A 25,045-nucleotide genomic window follows, 5' to 3' on the forward strand; every position below is an offset into this window, starting at 1 on the left:
TAGCTATCCTCAATGTTCTTTTCACCTAGTTTTAATCACAACTTTCCTTTTATTATCCATAATTCCTCAATGTAATAAATTTATCTCAATTCTCTTTTAAAACATATTCTTTAGTTTTAGTACTAATTTACTGTTAACTTCTAATATATTTTGATGTTTTCTAGTTTTAAGTTCACTTTGTTTGTAACTCTGAATTAATAAAGTTGTCTTCGGATAAAATTAAAAACATAAAATATTGTTTTACTACATATATATTTAACTTTATATAACTGGCGCAGTCGTTAATTCGAACCTATTTAAACTGAAGTTTATAAAAAGTTTTTATATGTTAACATATAAAAGTGCGAATAAAGTGGTTTCTATAATTTTAATAAAAGTGATAAAAAAAGAAAATTTAAATTATAATAATATATTGCTTCATAAATGTGATATAAAAAACAACTACAAATGAAACAAGAACTAATATAAGCAAAATAACAACAAAAATGTTTAAATAATTAACAAAAAATTACAAACATTGCTATTTTATCAAAAATCAAATATGAATATTAAGAAATTTAAATGGTGATTACGTAACATAAGAAAGAAAAAACTAAAAGAATCAAATAAAAACGAAATGAAATAAAGTGATAGACAAACTCCCGTTTAATCATTACTCTCACTAGAGAGAAGAAAAAAAAAGAATAAAACAAAATTGTAGAAATTAAATAAAGTGATAAACATTTTCTCTTTAATCATTATTATAACAAGAGAGAAAAACATAATAAATAGAGAAAGTAATATCATAACAACAAAACAGCACATAAACATATTACACCATGTTGTCAATGAACGATGTACTAAAAGATGCTCAGAGAATTCATGAGTTTAGAGGTGATAACACATATGCTCTCTCGTCATTTTTAAGAGAAGTTGAAACTGTTTTTGTTGTTGTGCAATCAAATCCAGAACTTAAAGAGTACATATATCAGAGAGTGATATTGAATAAGCTACAGGGAGAAGCTCTACATATATTAAGAACATTAGGAATGAATCCAACCTGGGAAGAAACAAAAGAAGCTCTTATAAGCAATTTCGGAGTAAGAGAAAGCTATCATCAACTTTATCAACAGGCGTTTTCTGCTAAAAATAAATGTATTGTAAGTTATTATAGTTATTTAAGAGACATATTATGTAAAATTAATGAAAAATTTGAGTACGATAGGGATAAACCAATAGAATTTAATAATGTTAATTCAGAAAAAATTATTTTAAAAACCTTTATGAACAACATTGATGTCAATTTAGCGTCTGTATTAATTAATAGAAATGTTACTAAATTAAGAGAAGCATATAATTTATTAGATAATGAAGGGTTGATTCGTGCTATTCAAGAAAATAAGAGAAATTTTAATAGTAATAACAGCCACTATAGCTATAATAATAAAAATACAAAAACGTATAATTCTGAAAATTCTGGTCAATATCGTAACAATGCACATAATTCATTTCAAACATCTAAATCGAATGAAAATTCTGTTCAATATAATCATAATTATCCAAATTCATCAAATTTGTATAAATATGGTAACCAAAATAATAATTTCCAGAATAGACATAACACCAATTTTCAACAAAATTATCGAAATAATAATTACTCCAATGTACCTAACTACAATAATTCCCAAGGAACAATACCTAAAAACCAACCACGTAATTTCAATTATTCAAATAGTACTAACTCTAGACAAAATAATAATATACCCATGGATGTTGAACACTTTCAGGAAAGTAATCCCAATTTTCAACCAAATTATCCAAATAACAATTACTCTAATGTGCCTAACTACAATAATTCCCAAGGTGCAATACCTAAAAATAATAATTATTCAAATAGACAAAATAATAATATACCCATGGATGTTGAAAACTTTCAAGAAGGTAATCCTTACCAATTTGAAGATGAGCAGGTAAATTTTCACATAAATGCCCATCGAAAGCACTTCCAATAGTGATTCTTACTATTGGTAATGAAAAAATTAAGGCACTAGTTGACACTGGATCAACAACATCCTTATTACATAAAGACAAATTAGAAAAATACAAGAGATTACCATTAAAAACTCCAATGTCGTTTTCATCCTTAAATAGTAAGACTAATATAAATGAAGAAATTGTAACAGAATTACCAATTGAATTTAATGAAGTAGCTACAATGTCTTGGAAATTGACAACATTTCATGGTAAAAACTTTGATGCTATACTTGGACAGAACTTATTGAAACCATTGGGAACCATTATTGATATGGAATCAGAAGCACTTATAATAAATAACAATAAAATTGCATTTTTGAAAACATGTCCCTATTTAGATCATGAAATCCATCAGTTAGAAATTACAGACATTGACAGTATAGTTTTAGAGGAATTATACAGTGGTTTAAATAAAGAAGAAAAATCCCATCTAGAACGTATTCTTGAAAACTATAATGATTTAATATACACCGAGGGGCAAAATTTAACAAACACAAATATAATTCATCACGAAATTCCAACAACAAATGACCGACCCATATATACAAAGATGTATCGCTTCCCTCAAATTCATGAAAAGGAAATATACCGGCAAATTGATGACATGTTAAAACAAGGGATTATAAAAGAAAGTAATTCTCCATATAATAGTCCCTTATGGATTGTACCCAAAAAAATTGATAATTCTGGAAAACAAAAATGGAGAATTGTTATTGATTATCGAAAACTAAATGAAATAACAGTGGATGATAAGTTTCCTATCCCCAATATCGAAAATATATTGGATAAGTTAGGACGTGCTCAATATTTCACAACAATCGATTTAGCTAAGGGATTTCACCAAATTCTTCTAAAAGAAGAAGACCGGTTGAAAACTGCATTCTCCACACCCAATGGCCATTATGAATATGTGAGAATGCCGTTTGGACTGAAGAATGCACCAGCCACTTTTCAGAGGCTTATTAATACAGTTTTACGAGATTATATAAATAAAATTTGTGTAGTATATTTAGACGATATTTTAATTTTTTCTACCAGTTTACAAGAACATATTTGCAGTATAAAGAAAATCTTTAATGTGTTAAGAAAAGCTGAACTAAAAATCCAAATTAATAAATGCAAGTTTTTTTCAAAAGAAACTTTATTTCTGGGTCATTTGTTGACCTCCGAAGGAGTCAAACCCAATCCGTCTAAAGTCAAAGTTATTCAAAGTCTTAAGCTCCCACATACAATAAAAGGAATTAAGTCCTTTCTAGGTATGACTGGGTACTACCGTAAATTTATAAGAGACTACTCTCGAGTAGCTTACCCTATAATAAGGTATTTAAAAAAAGATATTAAACTTAATACTTCTGACCCTAACTTTATCAATGCTTTTGAAAAACTCAAGACTATAATTACAGAAACGCCGGTGCTTAAGTATCCGGATTTTAAAAAGCCTTTCCAATTAATTACAGATGCTAGCTTAAATGCCATAGGTGCAGTACTTCAACAAAACGAACATCCGATTTCATTTGCCAGCCGAACCTTAAATGACCATGAAAAGAATTATTCGGCAACTGAAAAAGAACTGTTAGCCATTGTTTGGGCCACTGGTTATTTTAGACCATATTTATATGGAACAAAATTCGATATTCTGTCCGACCATCAACCACTGAGATGGCTGTTTATTAAATCCCAATGTAGGGATTTAAACCCTAGGTTATATAGGTGGATAATCAAATTGAGTGAATATAACATTACTGTAAACTATATTAAAGGAAAAGACAACGTTGTTGCCGACCTTTTGAGCAGAATTGATAATAACGGGGAAATTTATGTATTTAGTCCCGAAAATGACGTTGAGTCCATGTATAATAATGTAGAAAGTGAAATGGGGACCATTCACTCGCAGGAGGAGGAGAAGAATGACCATATCCCGCTTTTGGATACTGTGGTCAATAGGTTCAAGACTCAAATTATACTATCAAACAACAAAATAAAGGATATAGACCAAAAACATGGAAATAAAAAGATTTTTATTAACTCAGCGGATATAAATGGACATTTAGATGATATATTGATTCAGAACTTAGAAAACGGAAAAGTTGGTATATTTTCAGAGATTGACGATCATAGTTATAATATTTTACAAAAACGAATTATTAAATTATTCGAAGATAATAAAAACATAAAATTTGTTAGGTGCTCGTACCATGCTACAGATGTGTCAACGGAAGACGAAGCTTATAATCAAATACATCACTATCATAAAAATGAAACAGGTCACACTGGAGTAAATGAAAATTACGAAGGTTTGAAACGAAGAATTTACTTTCCAAATTTAAAACTTTTAGTTCAGAAATATGTAGATAATTGTGATGTCTGTAATAGAGCTAAATTTGACCGTAAACCAGTTAAACCTAAATTTAATTTAACAGAAACCCCTACGGATATTGGGCAAATAATTCACATGGATATTTATACCAATTCAAAGTCAAACTTTTTGACGTTTTTAGATAAGTTCTCCAAATTTGCATCTGCATTTTATTTGGAAGATAGGACCAATCAAACCATTATTGAACAAATTCGTCAATATATTTCACAAAAAGGACATTTTAAAAAACTTGTTACCGATAATGAATTTAAAAGCATAAATATCAAAGATTTTTTGAGAAAAGAAAATATTATACTTCACTTAGTCAAACCGAATAGTCACACTGGGAATGGTGACATCGAAAGATTTCACAATTCTATTACAGAAAAAATAAGAGCATTGACAATAGAAAATCCATCAATTAACATAAAGGATAAAATTAGTAAGGCTATTGAGTTTTATAACAATAGTTTTCATTCGGTTACTAAAGAAAGACCATTTGGCATTGAAAACGGTAATTGTGACAAAAAGAAAATACATGAAAATATGTTAAAAGCAAAAAGAGATTATATAGAAAGAAGAAATCAGAATAGGGAACAATATGCCGAATCAAGAGAGAAGGGATACATAAAAAATTACAGATCAGTAAGACATAAAGAGCAGCCAAAATTTAGACTAAAAGAATTGAAAGATGTGCATTGTTCGAACATTCAAAGAGAAAAAAAGTATAGTGGCCATGTTGATACTTCAAAATTTCCTATTTAATTAAATTAAAAATTGACTAAAATATTTATTTCAAACATAATATAAATCAACCAAAAATTAAATGTAAAATCATAGTTCTAAGTTATTACAAGTAAATTAATAAATATTGTGAATTAATACAACTATTTTAAGACACAGGAGTGTCTAAATATAAGCGGTGGGGTAGTTATGATACAAAATACTTGTATCAAACCTGTTCCATAATCTTAATTTATTTTAAACATCATTCTCTCTAAATCTATTTTTAACTATCCTCAATGTTCTTTTCACCTAGTTTTAATCACAAATTTCCTTTTATTATCCATAATTTTATTTTGTTATCCATAATTCCTTAATGTAATTAATTTATCTCAATTCTCTTTTAAATCATATTCTTTAGTTTTAGTACTAATTTACTGTTAACTTCTAATATATTTTGATGTTTTCTAGTTTTAAGTTCACTTTGTTTGTAACTCTGAATTAATAAAGTTGTCTTCGGATAAAATTAAAAACATAAAATATTGTTTTACTACATATATTTCATATTACATAACTCGCGCTCAAGAATGGGGGTTACCCGAAAAATGGGTTTAAAAACGCGCTTGAACCCTCCAAAAAAAAATTGTAAATTGGGGGGTACTGTTATATGGGGGCTATCAGAAAAAGTGGAGCGATATTTATAATTTGTAGTGGAGACGCGCTAAAAAACCCCAAAATACCGAAATTGGGGGGTACCATTATATGGGGGCTACCAGAAAAAGTGGACCGATATTTATAATTATTAGTGGAGACATTTGGTACCCAAAAAGAACACAATGTACCAAATTTCAGCGAATTCGGTTGAAAACCTCGCTCAAGAACCCCAAAATATCGAAAATTGGGCGGTACTATGCCTGCAGACAAAAGACTCTATGCAAAATTTGGCGATCTATCTCAATTCCTGTGATTACAACAGACGGACGGACATGACTTGGTCTTCTTAGAATTTTACCCTGATCAAGAATATATACTTTATAGGGTTGGAAATGAATATTTGGATGAGTTACAAACGGAATCACAAAATTAATATACCCTCCATACTATGGTGGAGGGTATAAAAATGGGGGGAAATTGAAAATGCCAATAAAAGTGGCTAAAAGCCACTTTCATTTGTATATTCCTGAGTTGTAATATGTCTCCTTTTATTTTCCGTCAGACAAAAATGGCATTGCTTACAATTCTTGTAAGGGCTTTTTGGTTACGATGGCCTATCAACTATTTTAATATTTTCAAAGTGGAATTAGATTTTACAATAAAAATCAATATTACCGATTTTTTATAAAAATAATAAAAACCAGTAAGGAAAGTTCAAACGTTGAGCTAGGCCGACAATATGATACCTTTCATCACGTTAGGTATACTTCTAAAATTGTTATGATACTTTTCATGACGTTAGGCATGCTTCTAAAATTGTTATTATAAACCTACAATAATATATACACCGATTTGAACCAATACTAACAATTGTATGTATATTTTTGGCTTAATACTATGCAAAATTACTTTCAATCGGACAAGCCTTTGGATGTTTGCTGCTCCATTTAAATACGACCGGACGAAATTATGTATGATACCTATATCCAAATGTCAACCGATTTCGACAAAGCATAGCATTCATAATTCTAGCTTCAATACGGATTGTTGGCACAATCAAACAAATATTGCGACTGTGGTGTAATAATCTAAAATCGGATAAATCTATATGTGTTAGCTATATCCAAATCTAACCCGATGATTACCAATTTAGTATTGTTCGTACTTGGGCCAACTAAACCAACTGCTTCAAATTGTATCCAATTCGGATCATGAATGCGATGTATACGTTGTTTACAATTTAACATGATCGGACATGCATAAATCGACTCAGAAAGTGATTCTCTGCTTATTCTCACATGTAACTATGAGCTCATTTCTCATGTATTTCATTATTCATGTTACAAACATATGCAATTTTACAATTTTAATCGTGGTTTCTAATATAAAATTCTAGCTTCTCACTCATAAAAAGCTTAACGTTTGTAAAATTATTATTTTTATTTAAATTTCTTACACAAAATTTCACTATGATGTGGGGTCTCTTATTTAATGAAATATCTATATCGTGCAAATACGTTACAGACAACATATCTAGTTTATTTTACAATGAATTCTATTCATCAATATGAACTAAAGTAATATTTCGTGTCAATGCATATTTTATGATAAAATGGTTGTTAATGGCATGTCAACAACCACATGTTTCGGATCCTATGCAAAAATTGTAAACACCATAAGTATTGGAATATCAAATTCACGGCACGTTTGTGTTCTTAGAATGAAGGAAACCCTCCACATATGCAGAAATTAAATGTTTGTAGAAATATGTTACATATTTAAATCTCTTAAAGTATGAAGTCTATTTATTCAAGGTTTATAATAAAATTTCAACAATTCTAAAATATTAAATAAACAATTTTTTATAAGACCTCTTCTGTACACCCTCACGTTAGATGAAATTACAATCATTGCGTGTGATAAACGTCCTTATGATGCCGGAAGGTGATTCAATGTTAATAAATTTGTTTGCGAATTTTTACCAACAAATCGGAACTTAACATTTCAAACCATTAAGAGTTACAGAACATCAAACAATATCGTTTGCCGTGCAAATAACAAGACAATTCCATTGAGAGAGTCCAAACAAATAAACTAAATTTCGCTTCTTAAAGTCATTCCAAATACCTGCCAATCATCATGTGTTTACACTTTACTAAATGGTTTGTTTTGGGATATCATTGAGGACATAATGAGACATTACAATTCTCATCAATGTCCCAAATGATACATCAAAGCTCAACTAACACTAAAACGTGTTTATTTGTTTGTCGTTGATGAAATGTGTCCCTCTATTATATATAGTTCTAGCCGTAGGAATAGTTTATTGGACGTGCACATTTTCGTTGACACATTTCGCTATTGAACAACAAAATACCATTGTCACCATTTTGCACCGTCAGGGAAATATGAGATAAATCCAAAAGTGGATTTTTAAGGTAACTGGGCTTACTCATTATTGTCGTTTCATCGAAATGCCTACAGATGATGTGCTTAACATCATAGGCATACTATGGTGTAAGGGTAAACATTGTGGAAGGTAAAGCGTTGAAATGTTTTTTCGTTTACGTGCTGAGTACTTCTTTTGGGATTGTTCAAATGGGGGTTAAGCGGTGATCATACAGAAAGCGCTGGTCATACAAAAATTAAGATTGTGAACAAAGTTGAATTTGCCCTTCAATGAAGATGAGAGAGGGGAAACGTAAAAGAAAATCTAGATAGTAGGCATACCTTGCACAAAATGTTTAATTTAAGGCCGTTTAGGATATGTCGGAGTTTATTCCTATTACTAGGATTTTACAGAAGTGTAAATTTGAGGACAAACATAGAGAAAATTTTCTAACAGAACTTCCAATAAAAGTTAAGTCTTCCAATGGGAATTAGATACTGTTTTAAATCTCAAACAAGGTAGGTATTCCGAAGGTCTTGATTCCATTCGTTTCACACAATAGACGCTACAGCTGTGAAATTGGCACGAAGTTAGCACGGGCTTAAAACATGCGACTAAAATGACATCTTCTGATTTTCCTTTAAATCCAAATGCTTCGAAATGTATTAAAATTTCTAGGAGAACATATTAAAAACAAGCGTCAGTTCAGTTACTCCTAAAGGCATTTGACTCTTGTCAAGTAAATGTCTTATCTTTATTAATGTGTCAATATCATATTTTTCATTTCCATTAGCTTAGAGTAACTTCGGGTAATGTGGACCACCATTTTCTTTTTATACCCTTCACCACACTGTGGTACAGGGTATTATGTCTTTGTACATATGTTTGTAACAGGCAAAAGGAAGCGTGATAGACACATGGTTCCTTTTGAGAATATGCATAGAATCACTTTCTGAGTCGATTTACGCATGTCCGTCCGTCCGTCCATGTATTTTTGTTAACAAAGTACAGGTCGCATTTGTGATCCGATTTGGATGAAATTTGGCACAGTTCACTTATTTGGCCCAAGGACGAACCCTATTGAAATTGGGAAAAATCGGTTCAGATTTATATATAGCTCCCATATATATTTTCGTCCGATTTTAGGTAAAATGTGCACCGAAGTCCCTATATATCCTTCGATTTGCACGAAATCTGGCACAGCGTAATGAATTAAGTCTAGAAGAATGTGTGTCTAATTTCGTAAAAATTGGTTCAGATTTAGATATAGCACCCATATATATTTTCGTTTGATTTTAGGTAAATAGTGCACCAAAGACCCTATATATCCTTCGATTTGCACGAAATTTGGCACAGCGTACTAAATTAATTCCAGAACGATGTATGTTAAATTTCGTGAAAATCGGTTTGCTTGGCTCAGTGCACATTTTGGCTATTCGCTGATTTGTAGAAAGGTACCCTTTCCCATCTATGAAACAATGAATGTGAAGTGATGCCTTTATGCAGTATTTAATAATTGTAATAAATGTCACCCCTTGTTAGAGGGTCTGTTTTCCAGTTATGAACGTTAGTATGTTTAAATAACACATTTATATATCTGAAGTAAGGAAAGGGCTTAGGACGGGATAAGAAAAGCTTATTGGTGGTGATCTTAGTTTGTACCAAATTGCATCACAAATGAATATTATTTGTGACCTGTAATTTGTTACATATATTAGCCAACGGAAATTATGTCATATTTCAAATCGTCAATCTAATTATACCTCCAGAAGTAACAATGATTAATATAGGTTCCTTCTGGTTCCTTCTGGTTTTAGGGCCAAAAAACTTCTTTGAAATAGATGTATAACATTTTTTATTCAACTCTAAAAATATATATTTATATATATTCTAAAAGTCTTTATTATATAAAAAAAACATTTTTGTTATATTTATTACCGGAAGTAAGATGTTTTTCAAAAAGATTTCGACTTCAGTAAAGTTGTCCTGGTAGCCCTCTCATTGCACTCACTATATTCAACTTAGTTAATTGTAGTTTCATTTACAACTCATTTTTACAAATAATCTTTTCTCATACTTTAAATTCCTTTTTCAAGATTTATTTTAACATAAACGAGAAGATATGTCACTCAGGCGTGCAATCAATTGTAAAACCACCCAACAATGCTAGAAACCCAAAAAACTCGGAGTGGAAAGTCATTTACATTACAAGTGGCGTTGGATTTTACTCGGAATTCAACGAAACCATTGGTCAGTGTGGTCTTGTATCCACCATCCCCGTCATTGCACAAATAATTTGCCATTGTGTGGTAATCACATTGTCGAAATATGATTGCATCACTAAAGTCCAACATTAGGAGAATAATTTAGTATTGAATTTGTTTTTGCAGTTGAAACCATTTATACATACAAACATTTTAACAATTCCAACGATTGTGCTTAGTATAGGGAGTCCTTTGTTCTCCACCGAGAAGTTGATTGTCATTCATGTTGAATTATATATGAAATCGATGGTATTTGTGCAGGTCTGGAATCAAAACAGCGATTGGTGAACAATTAACATCATTGCATCGTTGAACTTTAGTTGAAATGAAGTGGGATATTTATTTAAAAGAGCTAAACACGTGAGCGACATATTCATAGACTATTGGGTAAAGGTAACAAATAGAAAATATAGTTTCTAAAGCTAAATAGGGATTGAAAAATATTATTTAAAATATACACTTCTAGATAGATATGTAAAATTATTTCTGTAAAAAATCCAAGTCAAATCTAAAAATAACATTTGAAAATATTTGAATTCTATATGTCGCTCCCTTTTTAAGTTGGAATTCATTATCAATTTGAAATAATATGAAAAATAAATTCCTTAAATTTTATGTATGCATGTCGATTGGCATATTTTTAATAAAATAAACAAAGTATGTTTTCTAAAGCTGAAAATTGCTCTCAATATTAACCATGGTTGTTACAAATTATATTTTTAAATTTTAGTGTCAGGAAACCTCAAATATTTTTAATAAAATACCTCCCATACAAAGGGTCTTGAAAATTTTAATATTCTGGGCTATATAATCTTTGGTATTCAACCAAATTCAATGAAAATTGGCAATTTATATTTACTTATGCCTATAACGCAACGGACCAAAAACTGGGTAGATTGGACCAAGATATATTTGATATACCTCCCATACAAAGGGTCTTGAAAAATCCGATGTTTTGACCTATAAAATTGTTTTATTAATACATGAAAATTTTCAAAATTTGAAGTAATTTGGACGAAGACAGTAATAGGTGTTGCAATTTAGTTGTTGGTCCATGTTACAGGTACCTACCATACCAAAAGTCCCTAAAAAAGTAACTTTTTGTACTATAAAATTGTTATATGCAGCTAAATTAAGTATAGTAGTTTTATTATTGTTATTTTTATTAAAATAAAATATTTGATATACATTAATAATTATTAGTACACAATATACCTTTGGATTAATTATAATTTTTAAACATTTTAATTAGATGTTTTATATCATAGATTTTTTTTTAAAAACTTACTTATTTTTTATTTTCTGAAAGTGTACATTTTTACCATAATAAAACTAAAAAAAAATTTTACCATAAATAAAATAAAATTTAATACTATTGGTATAATTATGTAGTACGTTTTAGTACATATTGTACTACCCTTATAGTACGAATTACATTAAGGATTACAAAATCCTTAATGGAAAAAATTGTCGGTATTTTTAGTATATCCTCGACATGAAGATCCAGCACGTTATTGATTACATCGTTGATGTATAATATATTACCAGTGTGGTTGGAAACATAATTGGAAATAAATTTCAGTACATACAAATATTTTAGAAATTGTTGTGGTGTTCAGCGGCATGTTTTGCATAGTTTCACTTATTTGTATATGAAGTCTCGTCCGTTTTTCACTACATTGGAAGTTTTAACCAAAATTCACATATTTCATATAAACTTTAGTAATTGTTCGAAAAATATTTACATAAAAAGTTTTATTTGCCATAGTCTCTAAATACTAAAATTCGAATATTTGTATCTAACCTTTTTTATTTAGTACCCTTTTCTACAAAATAAAAAAACTTTTTTAATTTATAATTTATAACTAAATATACAATGTCAGGACTCTACTTCTACTCGTTCTGTCATATACAATATTTAGTACTTTGGTCAAACAAATGTTTTCATAGAAAAAACCTTGTACCAAAATTCCATATCCACCCGTTCCGCCGCATACAATATGTTGTACTTTTTAGTACATTTTAGAACTTATTTCTGCAAAATATTTATGAATAATTTTTTTATTGTCATAGGTCCAGATAAGTATTTAGTAACAGGATCCTATATTTATCCATTATACCGTACACAATATTTAGTAATTGTATTCCATTCGTATTCTATTTGTTTATAATATACAAAACTACATACCTAATTTCAGAATTATAATTTTTCCCACAATATTTTGTATTTTTGGTGCCATTTAGAAGAATTTTCAATACACCAAGCCTCTCATTTCTATTAAGAGTTGGACATTTTTGTACTCTAAATTTACATTTATAATTTTACCATTTACTGTGGTACAATATTTATTACAATTTTCCAAAAATGTTATGCATATAGCTCTTTTTGTAATAGTTAAGCTACATACTAAATTTCAGATTTCAATCTCAAACTTTTCCATTATAAGTTAATATTTTGTACCATTTTAGTACTAATTTCAAAAATATATTACTATATAGCATAGTTAAATATATGTAGCGCGGTTTCATTATACTACAGTATTTAGTACTAATTTCGAATTATGCATATCATTATATTTGCAATAGAGTAAGCTACATACTGAATTTCAGATTTCTGTTTCTACCAGTTCCATCGTGTTTTATTATTTAGTACTTCTTATCACCACTTTAGTACTAAATTCCAAAAAAAATTATGCATAGTATTATATTTGTAATAGTAAAAGCTATATGCGAAGTTTCACATTTAGACATTTTATAATTTTTTTATATATTCTACTACTAATTTGAAAAAAAATATGTTTGCCAGTCATTCTTTTATTAATAGATAATGATAATTTCAGATACCTATCCCTACCTATTCCGGCGTAGTATAATATTTAGTACTTTTTAGTACCTTTTGTCCAAAATTTGTTCGCACATTATGTTTTGTTTATCTTTGACAAAGCAAATTTCAGATATATATATATATATATCCCTACCTGTTCCTTCGTAGTACAATATTTAGTACATTTAAGTACCTTTAGTACTAATTCCGAAAATTTGTTCACAGATTCTGAATTGCTTATCATTGACAAAGCTGCATACCGAATTTCAGAGTTGTACTTCCAACCGTTCCGGCGTGATACAATACATGCCAAATTTCACATTTCTAGCTTTAGGCGTTTCGTCTGGGCGTTGATGATCAGTCAGTCAGTTATAACGCAACTCTTTCATATATATATATATATATATATATATAATGTCTTCCCAAATGTACGATTTAGTATCATCAATGTTATAATTTCGGGCCATAACTTTATGGCTGTTTAAGGATATTACAAGGTCGGATTGTAATATAAAATACTAAATAAAATCCTTATTTGACTCGGCTTTAACAAAAGTTCGGGCTGCTGCTAATTATTTTGTGGTATGACTTCTTTGCATCTTCTTTGCTCAAAAGGTATTGTACTGCACGCCGAGAAATAATATTTTTCTGTATGAACTTTCCACAAAAGTAATTCATGTGCGACCTCCAAATTTAGATTATAAGATTATGTCTTAAATAATCTGATAAATAAGTATAATCTTTAAATTGACTGAAAATTTATTTAAAAGCTATATTTTAAAACCAATTCTCCCATATTTCCGCATCGAATAACATTTTATCATGTAATTGCAAATTTTATGCAAAATATTGTATGATTACTATGTTCTGAATCTATCGTGTCCTTCCTATTTGGGCCTCAATAACTTATTTAATTTTATACATAACATATTGGACCATTCGCTTCTAACCATTTCATGAATATGCCATATTTTTTATAAGGTGGTCACCAAGAAGTTAAATAACTCTTAGGACCGCAGGTCTCCGCAGCTAATTGTTGTTATTCCTTAAATGACACACTTTTCACCACTCTAATAAAAAAAATCAGAGCTAAACTTTTTTTGCTCCACTAATTTTAAAATTTGTTTTACAAATTTGATGAACTAAGTACTACAAGTGTGGACCATTTGATATCTATATACTTACAAACTACAGCGAATCCTAGTTTTTAACATCCACAGCAACCAAAATAAACACTTTTATAGTAACCATTAATTTGAATATTGAAATATTTGAGCATCAGAAAAACACACCCATTTTTCGAAAATATGGTAAAAAATCAGTTTATAAATAATTATTAGATTTGATCCCTTGTAGAAACAAAACTACTCGACATATCGATATAAAATTTCATATGTATTCTAATTGGCGTGTTTTCTATCATACCTCATCAAAAAATTTGTCCTCCGATGTACTTGGTTTTGTCCATTTTTGGCCGCGGTCGTGACACTGTGCGTCGCACTGTTAGAAATGTAACCTCAATCATACACTCGAAATACATATGGAAACTATGACTGCATCTGTACCAATTTCAACAAAACGCAATAACGTCATTCAAGTCTCTTTGTGCAAAATTTCATGTTAATAGGACAAACTTTAGGAGTTTATATGTGGGAGCTGTATCTAAATCTGAACCGATTTTCCCGAATCACAGAACTCATCATTCAACACTCAATTTAGTACGTTATGCCATATTTCGTGCAAATCGAAGTATATAAAGAGACTTTGGTGCACTTTTTACCTAAAATCGATTTTTCATGAAACTTAACACTCATCGTTCTTTTTTATTATCGAAAGTTCCCATACCTCACTTTTTCACCCCTGCCGACCGAGGGGACGACCTCCCTTTCGTAGGGATCGCATACACACCATAATCCGCATTATGATGGAATATGAGAAGGGATAGAAAACCAGCTAGAGAAATCTACTTCAACAACCAGTTTTTATTAAGTTATATTATTCATTTAAAAATACAATTATATTAGATTTTATTAGTTCTATATTATACTTAATTCAGTACGCTATGCCAAATTTCGTCCAAATCGAAGGATATATAGAGACTTTGGTGCACTATTTAACTTAAATAAATGAGCTGTTCCAAATTTCATCCAATTCGAATCGAAAATTCGATCTTTACTTTGTTCACAATTTAAAGTGATTCTATGTATATTCTAAAAGGAACCATGTGTCTATCTCGTTTCCTTTTGCCTGTTAACCCCTTACGGCCATAGGCAACAAGATGTTTTGGAGCTTATATTTAATATGCAGCTGGTAGATATATATTCTTTGGATTTCATATGTCAAGACCTGATTATAGACGACACATATCAAAAGAAAAATCTAAAAAATTCAATTTTATGGTAAAGCTTTTCAATATAGATAAGAGAGCAAAAATATGTACAGTACTAATTTGTGTATAAAGTACAAATTATTTAAACCGCTTCGTATTCGAATTTTACGAATTCTGTCATCAGAATTATTTTTGATTCTTGTAAAAAAGAATATAGAATTCTTGTAAAAGAATATAATTCCCTGTACCACACTGTGGAATTATGTCTTTGAGCATATTGTGCATTTCATTCGGTTTTTTTTGGGTTTCTGACAAAACTCAAGTTATTGAAGAGATGCCATAACATCCAAAAAAGTCAGTGTTTCGAAAACGATAGTGGAACGTTTGTCAGCGTCAATGTGGTGCGTTATGGCCATATGATAACTGATTTTTTTTTTTGCTTGCTATTGGGGAATATTGGTTTCAACAAGACGGTTCCACATTCCACACAACTCGAGCGAATATGGCTTTATTGAAAGAGACTTATCCAGATCACGCAATTTCACGACGTGGCGAGATTAATGTAAAGACAAACACACGTCATTAATATACACTTTTTACGTACATTATTTCCGCAAAGAATACTACTATAATCTACACCTAATTACAGGTTTTGATTCATTGCTGGCTAAACTTTAAAATTTTTCTCTAATTAGACTTTATTAAAATTTTAAAACTTTTCAACTACTAGAAACAAAAACTGCAATTCATTCTGAGACCATATCTAAAATTCCCATATGATGATTGCAAACCTCTTAGTGAAAAATAATATGTTTACAGTAAAGTTTTGAATTGTCTTCGACGTTGGTTAGCAAAAAGTGTATACAACTTTAATAATACGATTTTTCAATTTTAAATACTCCATTATATCATCAAAATGAACATTCGCTCAATTGAAGATGTCCCCTTGCTAAGTACCAACTTGCGTATTATGAAATTTTCGTCTTTTCTATTGGAACACAATTGGCGCCGTTATTCCGCTCTGATTCCATACTTTTTTATTAATACAACACAATTTTTGGACATTTACTTTAGTACCGAACCAATTGATGCCATTGTACGTAATGTATGAATATGAAGGATTTATGGAGATGGTAAGGAGAGGAAAAGACATTTATATATATTTATTTTATTTTCTATCCACTTTGCAGAATTCTGAGGATGGGGTTTTGAGGAAAATGCTGCAGGAATGTACTGTGGCCTCAAGATTTATATCGAAAATGAATTTGATCATGGGTTTTACATCGTGTGTCGGTTTTAATATGTATCCCCTATTTGCAACATCGAAAGGTTAATGGAATTAATTGTTGGAAATATTTTTGCATATCCAAATTTTTAAAATCCAAAATTAACGACTCATTGTTCATTTTCAGTTTTACCTTTTGGCATGTATGTCCCGGGCATAGATAAATATGAATCACCCTATTATCAGATATGTTTCCTGTTTCAAATAATCATTACACCGGCCGGATGTTGCATGTATATACCATTTACCTATTTAATTGTATCCTTTATACTTTTTGGTATTTTAATGTGTAAAGTTTTGCAACATAAATTGAGAAATTTAAAGGATGTCAGCAATGAAAAGGCTCGAGAGGTGATGGTATGGTGTATTAAATATCAGCTGCAACTAGTTAAGTAATGTTTTCAAAAATATGTTTTTGAATCCAGAAAATTATTTTTTTTAATTTCCCAGCGTTGTGGATACGATTAACGATTTGACAACCTACACCTTTCTTGTCGAATTTATGGCCTTTGGAGCTATGTTGTGTGCAATGTTATTCCTTTTGATTATTGTATGTTTGAAATTAATTATATTTAAAATTGATGCTAACATTTAAATCTTCAATCGTTAATAGGTTGAAACAATTGGTCAGATGTTCATTATCTGCACCTATATTTTTATGATTTTTGCCCAAAGTGTCATTATGTACTACTTTGCCAATGAGTTGTACGATCAAAGTTTAAAGGTGGCCATTGCCGTCTATGAAAGTAATTGGTTTGATTTCGATGTATCCACCCAGAAGACCATCAAATTGTTTATATTGAGATCTCAGAAAACTTGTGCCGTGAGTTATATGGATTAATTATTTACCAAGAAATAAAAATATTAATTTTCTCATCTTATTTCGATTTTGGTGGGTAAAGTGTATCCCATGAATTTGGAAATGTTACAATCACTTCTAAACGCCACATATTCTTACTTTACATTGCTAAAGAGGGTTTATGGATAAATAATACGGCGAACAAATTGAATTCGTTTCATTTTCAATATTAAACTGCACTTTAGAGTGTACTTGGTTGTAAAATACGCACTGCAAACAATAAAAAAAATGTGTTTCATTTGAATATTATTTTCTTGGACGATTATTTAGAGCCTAGAGACAATTCTTCATCTACATGTCACAATCATAGAACAATTGTCACTAACTTTTCTTATGAAGTACGTGTTGCGGATTAGGACGGTAACTCATGTTTATTATTGTCTTATATTTGAAGTATTAAATCGATTATCCATTTAATGCCGAAAAGTCAATTGAAATGTCGCCACCATCACTCATATGTGCACATTTCCATTGATTTATTTTAAATTGTGGTGTCCAAATAAACTATGCAAACCCACAGATTGTTCACATATTTCTGTAAAATGCTATCTTGACAATTTTCATTATTTGTCGGGTTTCTGGTCGCTCCAGAAGCCACAATTATGGCCCGAACATCCCGAAATTACATGGACAAGGGTATCGGGTCAAAGAATAAGCATGCCTATTTTGATGAAGATTGGCCAATATTTAGAGGGTCAAATGGACCCTGACTTTTGTGTGAAAATTTACAAAATTTGTATTCTAGGGCGTATATATTTACCCCTGAAGGGCATAGACCCGAGAAGTTAGTAGTATATCAAAGAGGGGTGACTGACCTTTTAATTGATACAAATTATATTGTCGGATGTGGGAGGTACACTTAAATATTAACAGGTGCTTACGTATTTATATATTATTTAGTAACCCATCGCGCTGATCGCTTTTAAAATGTTCATGAGTTTCCAGTTATAGTCAAGGATAATGCCTATAATTAGTAAGATCGAAGACTTAATTTTGTGTGAGTTTTTTTTTTTTTTTTTTTTTTGAGTCGTTATATAGGCATCAACTATATCCGCAGAAAGTTAGAGTTCCGTGGTAGTGGTCCACTGTTTTATTTTAAAATAAGATCAAACAAGATAAAGCAAAATATGCCTAGTTTAAGTTATTTCAAAACGTGTATGAAAAATCTTTTTGATATTCGATAACTTAAATAAATTCACAATTTTGTTTAAAAAATGTATAATTTTAGTGTGTTTTCATAGTAAAATGTCAAAAACATCATATGCGTTCAGCATCTACGTAATCTCAGGGAATAGAAACATAAATAAAATAATGGAAAATAGATTCGCCATCATACGTTCCCCTTTCCACCGATATCATAATGAGTCTTTGCGTGAGCTGACGGTGGACGTTAGACTGTTTATAATGTATGACACCACATACATATCTGGACTTTTCGGCGTTGGCATGTCCTGATTTACATGGCCCGGAAAAGATGTGTAATTTTTATAAAATCTAAAGAGAATATATATGTGAGTTATATCTAAATCTGAACACATTCTACAAAACTTATACACCTTATTTTAAACTCAATTCCATACGACATACTAAATTGAGTCGCAATCGCACAAGGCATGAACATTTGGTCCACAATTTACATAAAATCGGACGAAAATATATAAGGGAGCTATATTTAAATCTGAACCGATGTTACCAATTTACATTCTACTGGGTTCATCCTTGGGCAAAATTGATGAGCTTTGCCAGATGTCATATTATTCGGACAATAAGTGCGACCTTTACTTTTTTACACTTTAACATACACAGATAGGGGGACTGACGAATGGAGATACATAAATTGACACAGAAAGTGTTGCATATTCTCGTTATGCCTTTTACAAATATATGCATGAAGATGTAACACGATGTGGTGAAGGGTGTTGTAATAGGAAGGTGTTATTATATTGATATTAGACAGATACACTACGATAGAACAGTGACTATAATCGGACGATATAGTTACATGACATCTATTTCTTCGGAATATAACATCCTTTAAGATACACGTGCATGAATGGGCATGGTGTATCGGAAAGGACATGGAAATACTGCAATTCCTTACATTATGAAAGATATTCCTGACTATTCCTAAATAAAACAATATTAAGATAGTCTTGAAGTCTGTCTGCGAACTAAGTGTTTTAGCCACCAAGTAACCGGAATGCTATGTAATATTCACTACAATTGGCAAATAATTTACATTCTACTGGGTTCATCCTTGGGCAAAATTGATGAGCTTTGCCAGATGTCATATTATTCGGACAATAAGTGCGACCTTTACTTTTTTACACTTTAACATACACAGATAGGGGGACTGACGAATGGAGATACATAAATTGACACAGAAAGTGTTGCATATTCTCGTTATGCCTTTTACAAATATATGCATGAAGATGTAACACGATGTGGTAAAGGGTGTTGTAATAGGAAGGTGTTATTATATTGATATTAGACAGATACACTACGATAGAACAGTGACTATAATCGGACGATATAGTTACATGACATCTATTTCTTCGGAATATAACATCCTTTAAGATACACGTGCATGAATGGGCATGGTGTATCGGAAAGGACATGGAAATACTGCAATTCCTTACATTATGAAAGATATTCCTGACTATTCCTAAATAAAACAATATTAAGATAGTCTTGAAGTCTGTCTGCGAACTAAGTGTTTTAGCCACCAAGTAACCAGAATGCTATGTAATATTCACTACAATTGGCAAATAAGCTAACGACCATCAAAATGATTAACATGGTGCAATATTTGTATATGGGATTTATGTCAAAAATGTATATGAAGAAACTACAGTCACTTCATACGGACAGTGCAGATAGTACAACAGCTCTATACTTTAACCGCATTTTGTTGGTCATACACATTAGACAAACAATAACAAGTTAAGTGCAAAAATCTGAGGCTAAATATTCGTTCTGGCATTCGTATCATGTGTGTGTTAAAGTTAAGTCAAGCATTAAAGACGACGGACCAATTTGAAGTAACGAACGTTTTCCTATTGATTTTTGTAAAAGATAATAATGTTTTTCCATACACGTAAAATTGTTGCTATACTTTAAGTGGTCAATTCCTATTTACGTTGTCAAACCGTCAGATCTGTGGTTTTCGACACATATATTGTGGTGTTGTGGTTGTAATAAATAATTTAAAATATAGTTCTCCTTATAAAGGATGTTATAAAAATATATACACAACAATCCTATTGATCCACCTATTATATGTGTAAAATTTGGTAAAATTTTCAATGGATTATGCCGAAAAATTTGTAAATATTTAAATTCATAACTATGCAATGTTCAAATACACGAAAAATATGTCAGTGTTAAATTTCATAATTACGCGAGTTGCTTGCGTGTATGTATGTGACTTGCACAAATACAAGCTAGGCTTTAAATTTTTTAATTTTTAAACTCATTCGTTATCACAAATAAAATACCAGTAAGGAAAGTAGTATGATACCCTTCACCACTATGGGTATATTAACATGAAATTGGATGAACTAAAATATGTGATATTTATCTAAAAGTGAATCGACTTAGATCAATGTATAAGCATGTCATTCGTTTGTTACAATGGGACAAATGTATGTAAGTCGACTTCAAACAAATATCCATAGGACATCCATTGGGCTATGCCTGTACTTCTAGAAAACGCAACTACGTTATTCTTTGCTCAATTTTGTACGTTGTGCAAAATTTTATGTCAATCTGACAAAGATGAGGAGTTTGATGTACCATTTACTTAAAATAGGACGAACATATATATGGAATTTATATCCAAATATGAACCTATTTCAACGAAACGTGTCACAGGTTAGGTTATACGAATTTCAGTACAATTTGTTCCTATCAGCCATATATTGGTTCTTTGGTGCGCAAATTACTTGAAATAAATCTATAATATAAGGGAGCTATATCTAAATCTCAACCGATTTTCAGGAAAAATGGCACACATCATTTTGGATTAAATTTAGTACCCTATGCAATAACTTTAGTACATTAACTGCTTTAAATCGGACGAAAATATTTATATCAAGATCTGAACCAAATTTCACGGAACTCACCACACATCATTCTAAATCTGGATCGATTTTTACGAAACTTGGCAGACATCACTTTAGGCTCAATTCAGTACGTTATGCCAAATTTCGTGCAAATTGCACCTTTTACATAAAATCAGACGAAACTACATATGGGAGCTATATCTAAATCTGGACCGATTTTCACGAAACTTGGTAGATATCACTTTAGGCTCAATTCAATAGGTTATGCCAAATTTCGTACAAATCAAAAGATATATAGGGACTTTGGTGCACCTTTTGCACAAAATCTGACGAAACTATATATGGGAGCTATATCTAAATCTCTACCGATTTTCATGAAACTTGGCAGACATAATCGAAAGATATATAGGGACTTTGGTGCACCCTATATTTTAAATCGGACGAAAATATATATGGGAGCTATATCTAAATCTGAACCGATTTTTCCCAATTTCAATAGGGTTTGCCCTTGGGCCAAATAAATTAGCTGTGCCAAATTTCATCCAATTCGGATTATAAATGCGACCTGTACTTTTTTAACAATTTAACACCAACAGACGGACATACGGACGGACGGAAATGCATACATCGACTTAGAAAGTGATTCTATGCATATTTTCAAAAAGAACCATGGGTCTATCTCGTTTCCTTTTGCCTGTTACAAACATATGCACAAAGACATAATACCCTGTACCACAGTGTGGTGAAGGGTATAATAAGAGTGTGAAATTCCAATTTGTAATTTAGTGTATCTATTGAGATGAATGCTTTTTGAATTCTGTACATTTTGTCCTCTAGTACCCGTTTTCTAAGTCCCACTGCTCATCTCATTCTGTTGTACACACAATTGGATCAAAATATACGCCAGCCCAGGTATTATTTTCCATAAAAATTTAGGAGTCATGAAACGCTCAATACGCGATTTGACTAAAATGGACATTGTATTAGGAATGTTAGCCTTTAGTCAAAACAATTTCAAGTCTAGATGTCCTTGTCTAAACTTATAAGAAATTTATATGTAAATTAAAAATGCTCTTCCGTCAACCACAAAACCGCACCTAGTTGTGTACAAATTGTCTGCCCATGAGAATGTAAACATAAACAATGAAGCAAGAATATTCAGTTTTTGAAAGGACATCGGAGATTTCAAACCATTTTCTAACGTCATGATAATCGCCACTATCGAAGATGTACCATTGTACAATAATTCATTGCGCATTATGAAATTTTGGTCATTTCTTTTGCGTCATGATTGGCGGCGTTATTTTAGTTTAATTCCGTATATCATTTTGACGACGTCGCAGTTTGTGGATTTGTTTTTTAGTACCGAACCGATGGATGCCATTATACGAAATGCCTATTTGGCGGTGTTATTTTTCAACACCACGCTGCGTGGTATTGCTGTGTGTATTTATCGTTCGAAATATGAAGCATTTTTGGAAAGGATACGTATATTGTATATTGATATGATGGTAAGTATGTAGGATATACGATTTTGAGTGTTATTTTTGACATACAGACAGAAAGTGTAGTCATAAGACATTTTTGATGTTCCCTAATTTTTTTAATGAAAAAACCTTTGAGGAGAGGCCTAAGTCGGGTGGATCCGAAAATATTAATCCCTATACTGATCCGGATATACACATTGTGCTACCAACCCCGAGACACAAACTCTAGTTCTTCAGTAGCAGTGAACTGGGAAATTATTTTTTGGTGTTATTTATTTAGATTTTTATTTTATTTATTCTATTAGCAATCGGAAGACAAATGGGTGAGACAAGAATTAGAAGCGATTACTAAGGCCGCTAACAATATTTCTAGAGTGAATTTGGTTATGGGTACATGTTCGGTCATAAGTTTCTTGATATATCCCATATTTGCCACAACTAAAGGTAATTATTGTAAATAGCCATAGATCGAAGTATACTAATAAAATGTGGTTTTGCAGTTTTACCCTTTGGCATTTATGTACCCGGTGTGGATAAAAATGTGTCGCCATACTATGAAATCTGCTTCATAATACAGACGATAATGGCTCCGATTGGCTGTTGCATGTTTATACCGTTTACCAATATGATTGTGGCCATAATGTTGTTTGCAATATTAATGTGTCGTCGAATGCAAAGAAAATTGCGACATTTATGTGATGTGACTCGCGAGGAGGCAAAGGAGACGATTATTTGGTGCATACAATATCAAACACAATTAATAAGGTAAGTCTGCAAAAAGTGGAAATATGCTATGTTAATACTCTACAAATTTCTAGATATGTTAATACCATCAACGATTTGATTACCTATACAAATTTGTTGGAGTTTTTAGCTTTTGGAGCCATGCTTTGTGCCATGATGTTTACACTGGTCACGGTTTGTGTTGGCGTTGTAAATTATGAAGCTCTTAGTCTTTGTATCCCTCATCTCTTTATTCCAGGTCGAGACCGACAGTCAAAGGCTTTTAATTTGTGTTTATATTCTGATGATATTCGCCCAAAGCACAATTCTTTATTATTATGCCAATAAGGTGTTCGATGAGGGCTTGAATATTGCAACGGCAGCCTACGAAAGTGAATGGTTTGATGTTGATGTGGACACCCAGAATACTTTGCGTTTGTTAATACTTCGAGCCCAGAAACCATGTGCGGTAAGATTATATGATGAAAATTGAGCTTTGACAATAAATTAAACGTTAAACGTAGTGTGCATTATATTTTTCAATGCTGTCACACGTTTGTGCTCCACTAATGCAAGTACCTTTCCCTAAACGGCCAACATTTTGAATATGTATAAATATAATATAAAGCGTGTGATACAAGTTGTTCTTAATTCCCACTATATAATTTTATTAATTTTATTTTGATCGATCTTAATTTATTTCTAGATATTGGTTGGTCGGATTTATCCCATGAATTTGGAACTATTGCAATCATTGCTCAATACAACCTACACTTATTTTAACTTGCTGAGAAATGTATACGATTAAATTATTTATATTATTTTAGTATAATAAAATGCAATTGTATTTCCTAATATTGGATTTATAATATTAAAAATAAACATATTCATTTAACATCACCACTGCACTTTAAAGCACTGATATGAGAACTATTATATTATCTTTCATTTTTGTACTCACTCACTTCGTCGTCTGTACCAATGATGTTTTTTTGTGAATTTTCGGCTGACGATAGTTTCCACAGAACTTTGTCTTTCGAAAATGCAAAACAGACATTAAATGTGCAAATTACTT

At 31.0% G+C, this 25,045-nt stretch overlaps 1 protein-coding gene and 1 pseudogene across 1 annotated transcript; both read left to right on the forward strand.

Moving 5' to 3' along the window:
* The first annotated feature begins 16,468 nt into the window (after positions 1-16,468).
* Positions 16,469-17,825, forward strand: LOC133335987 (odorant receptor 30a-like; annotated as a pseudogene).
* Positions 17,826-22,965: 5,140 nt separating this feature from the next.
* Positions 22,966-24,785, forward strand: LOC133335988 (odorant receptor 30a-like). Its single transcript, XM_061544280.1, has 6 exons — positions 22,966-23,271; positions 23,553-23,691; positions 23,748-24,012; positions 24,066-24,165; positions 24,230-24,439; positions 24,677-24,785. Exons 1-6 carry the CDS (start codon positions 22,966-22,968, stop codon positions 24,776-24,778), a joined length of 1,122 nt encoding a protein of 373 aa, XP_061400264.1. The 3' UTR covers positions 24,779-24,785.
* The last annotated feature ends 260 nt before the right edge of the window (positions 24,786-25,045 follow it).

This window comes from Musca vetustissima, unplaced genomic scaffold (assembly GCF_032173495.1).
Source record: "Musca vetustissima isolate MV318-11 ecotype Yass unplaced genomic scaffold, APGP_CSIRO_Mvet_v1 utg23936, whole genome shotgun sequence".
NCBI lineage: Eukaryota > Metazoa > Arthropoda > Insecta > Diptera > Muscidae > Musca > Musca vetustissima.

Bases quoted from the DNA above. Each gene is read 5' to 3' on its own strand.
- LOC133335988 (XM_061544280.1), top strand. From the start codon at position 22,966: ATGATAATCGCCACTATCGAAGATGTACCATTGTACAATAATTCATTG. The intron at 23,692-23,747 runs GTAATTATTGTA...GTGGTTTTGCAG, and splicing joins CATATTTGCCACAACTAAAG to TTTTACCCTTTGGCATTTAT. The intron at 24,166-24,229 runs GTTTGTGTTGGC...TCTTTATTCCAG, and splicing joins TGATGTTTACACTGGTCACG to GTCGAGACCGACAGTCAAAG.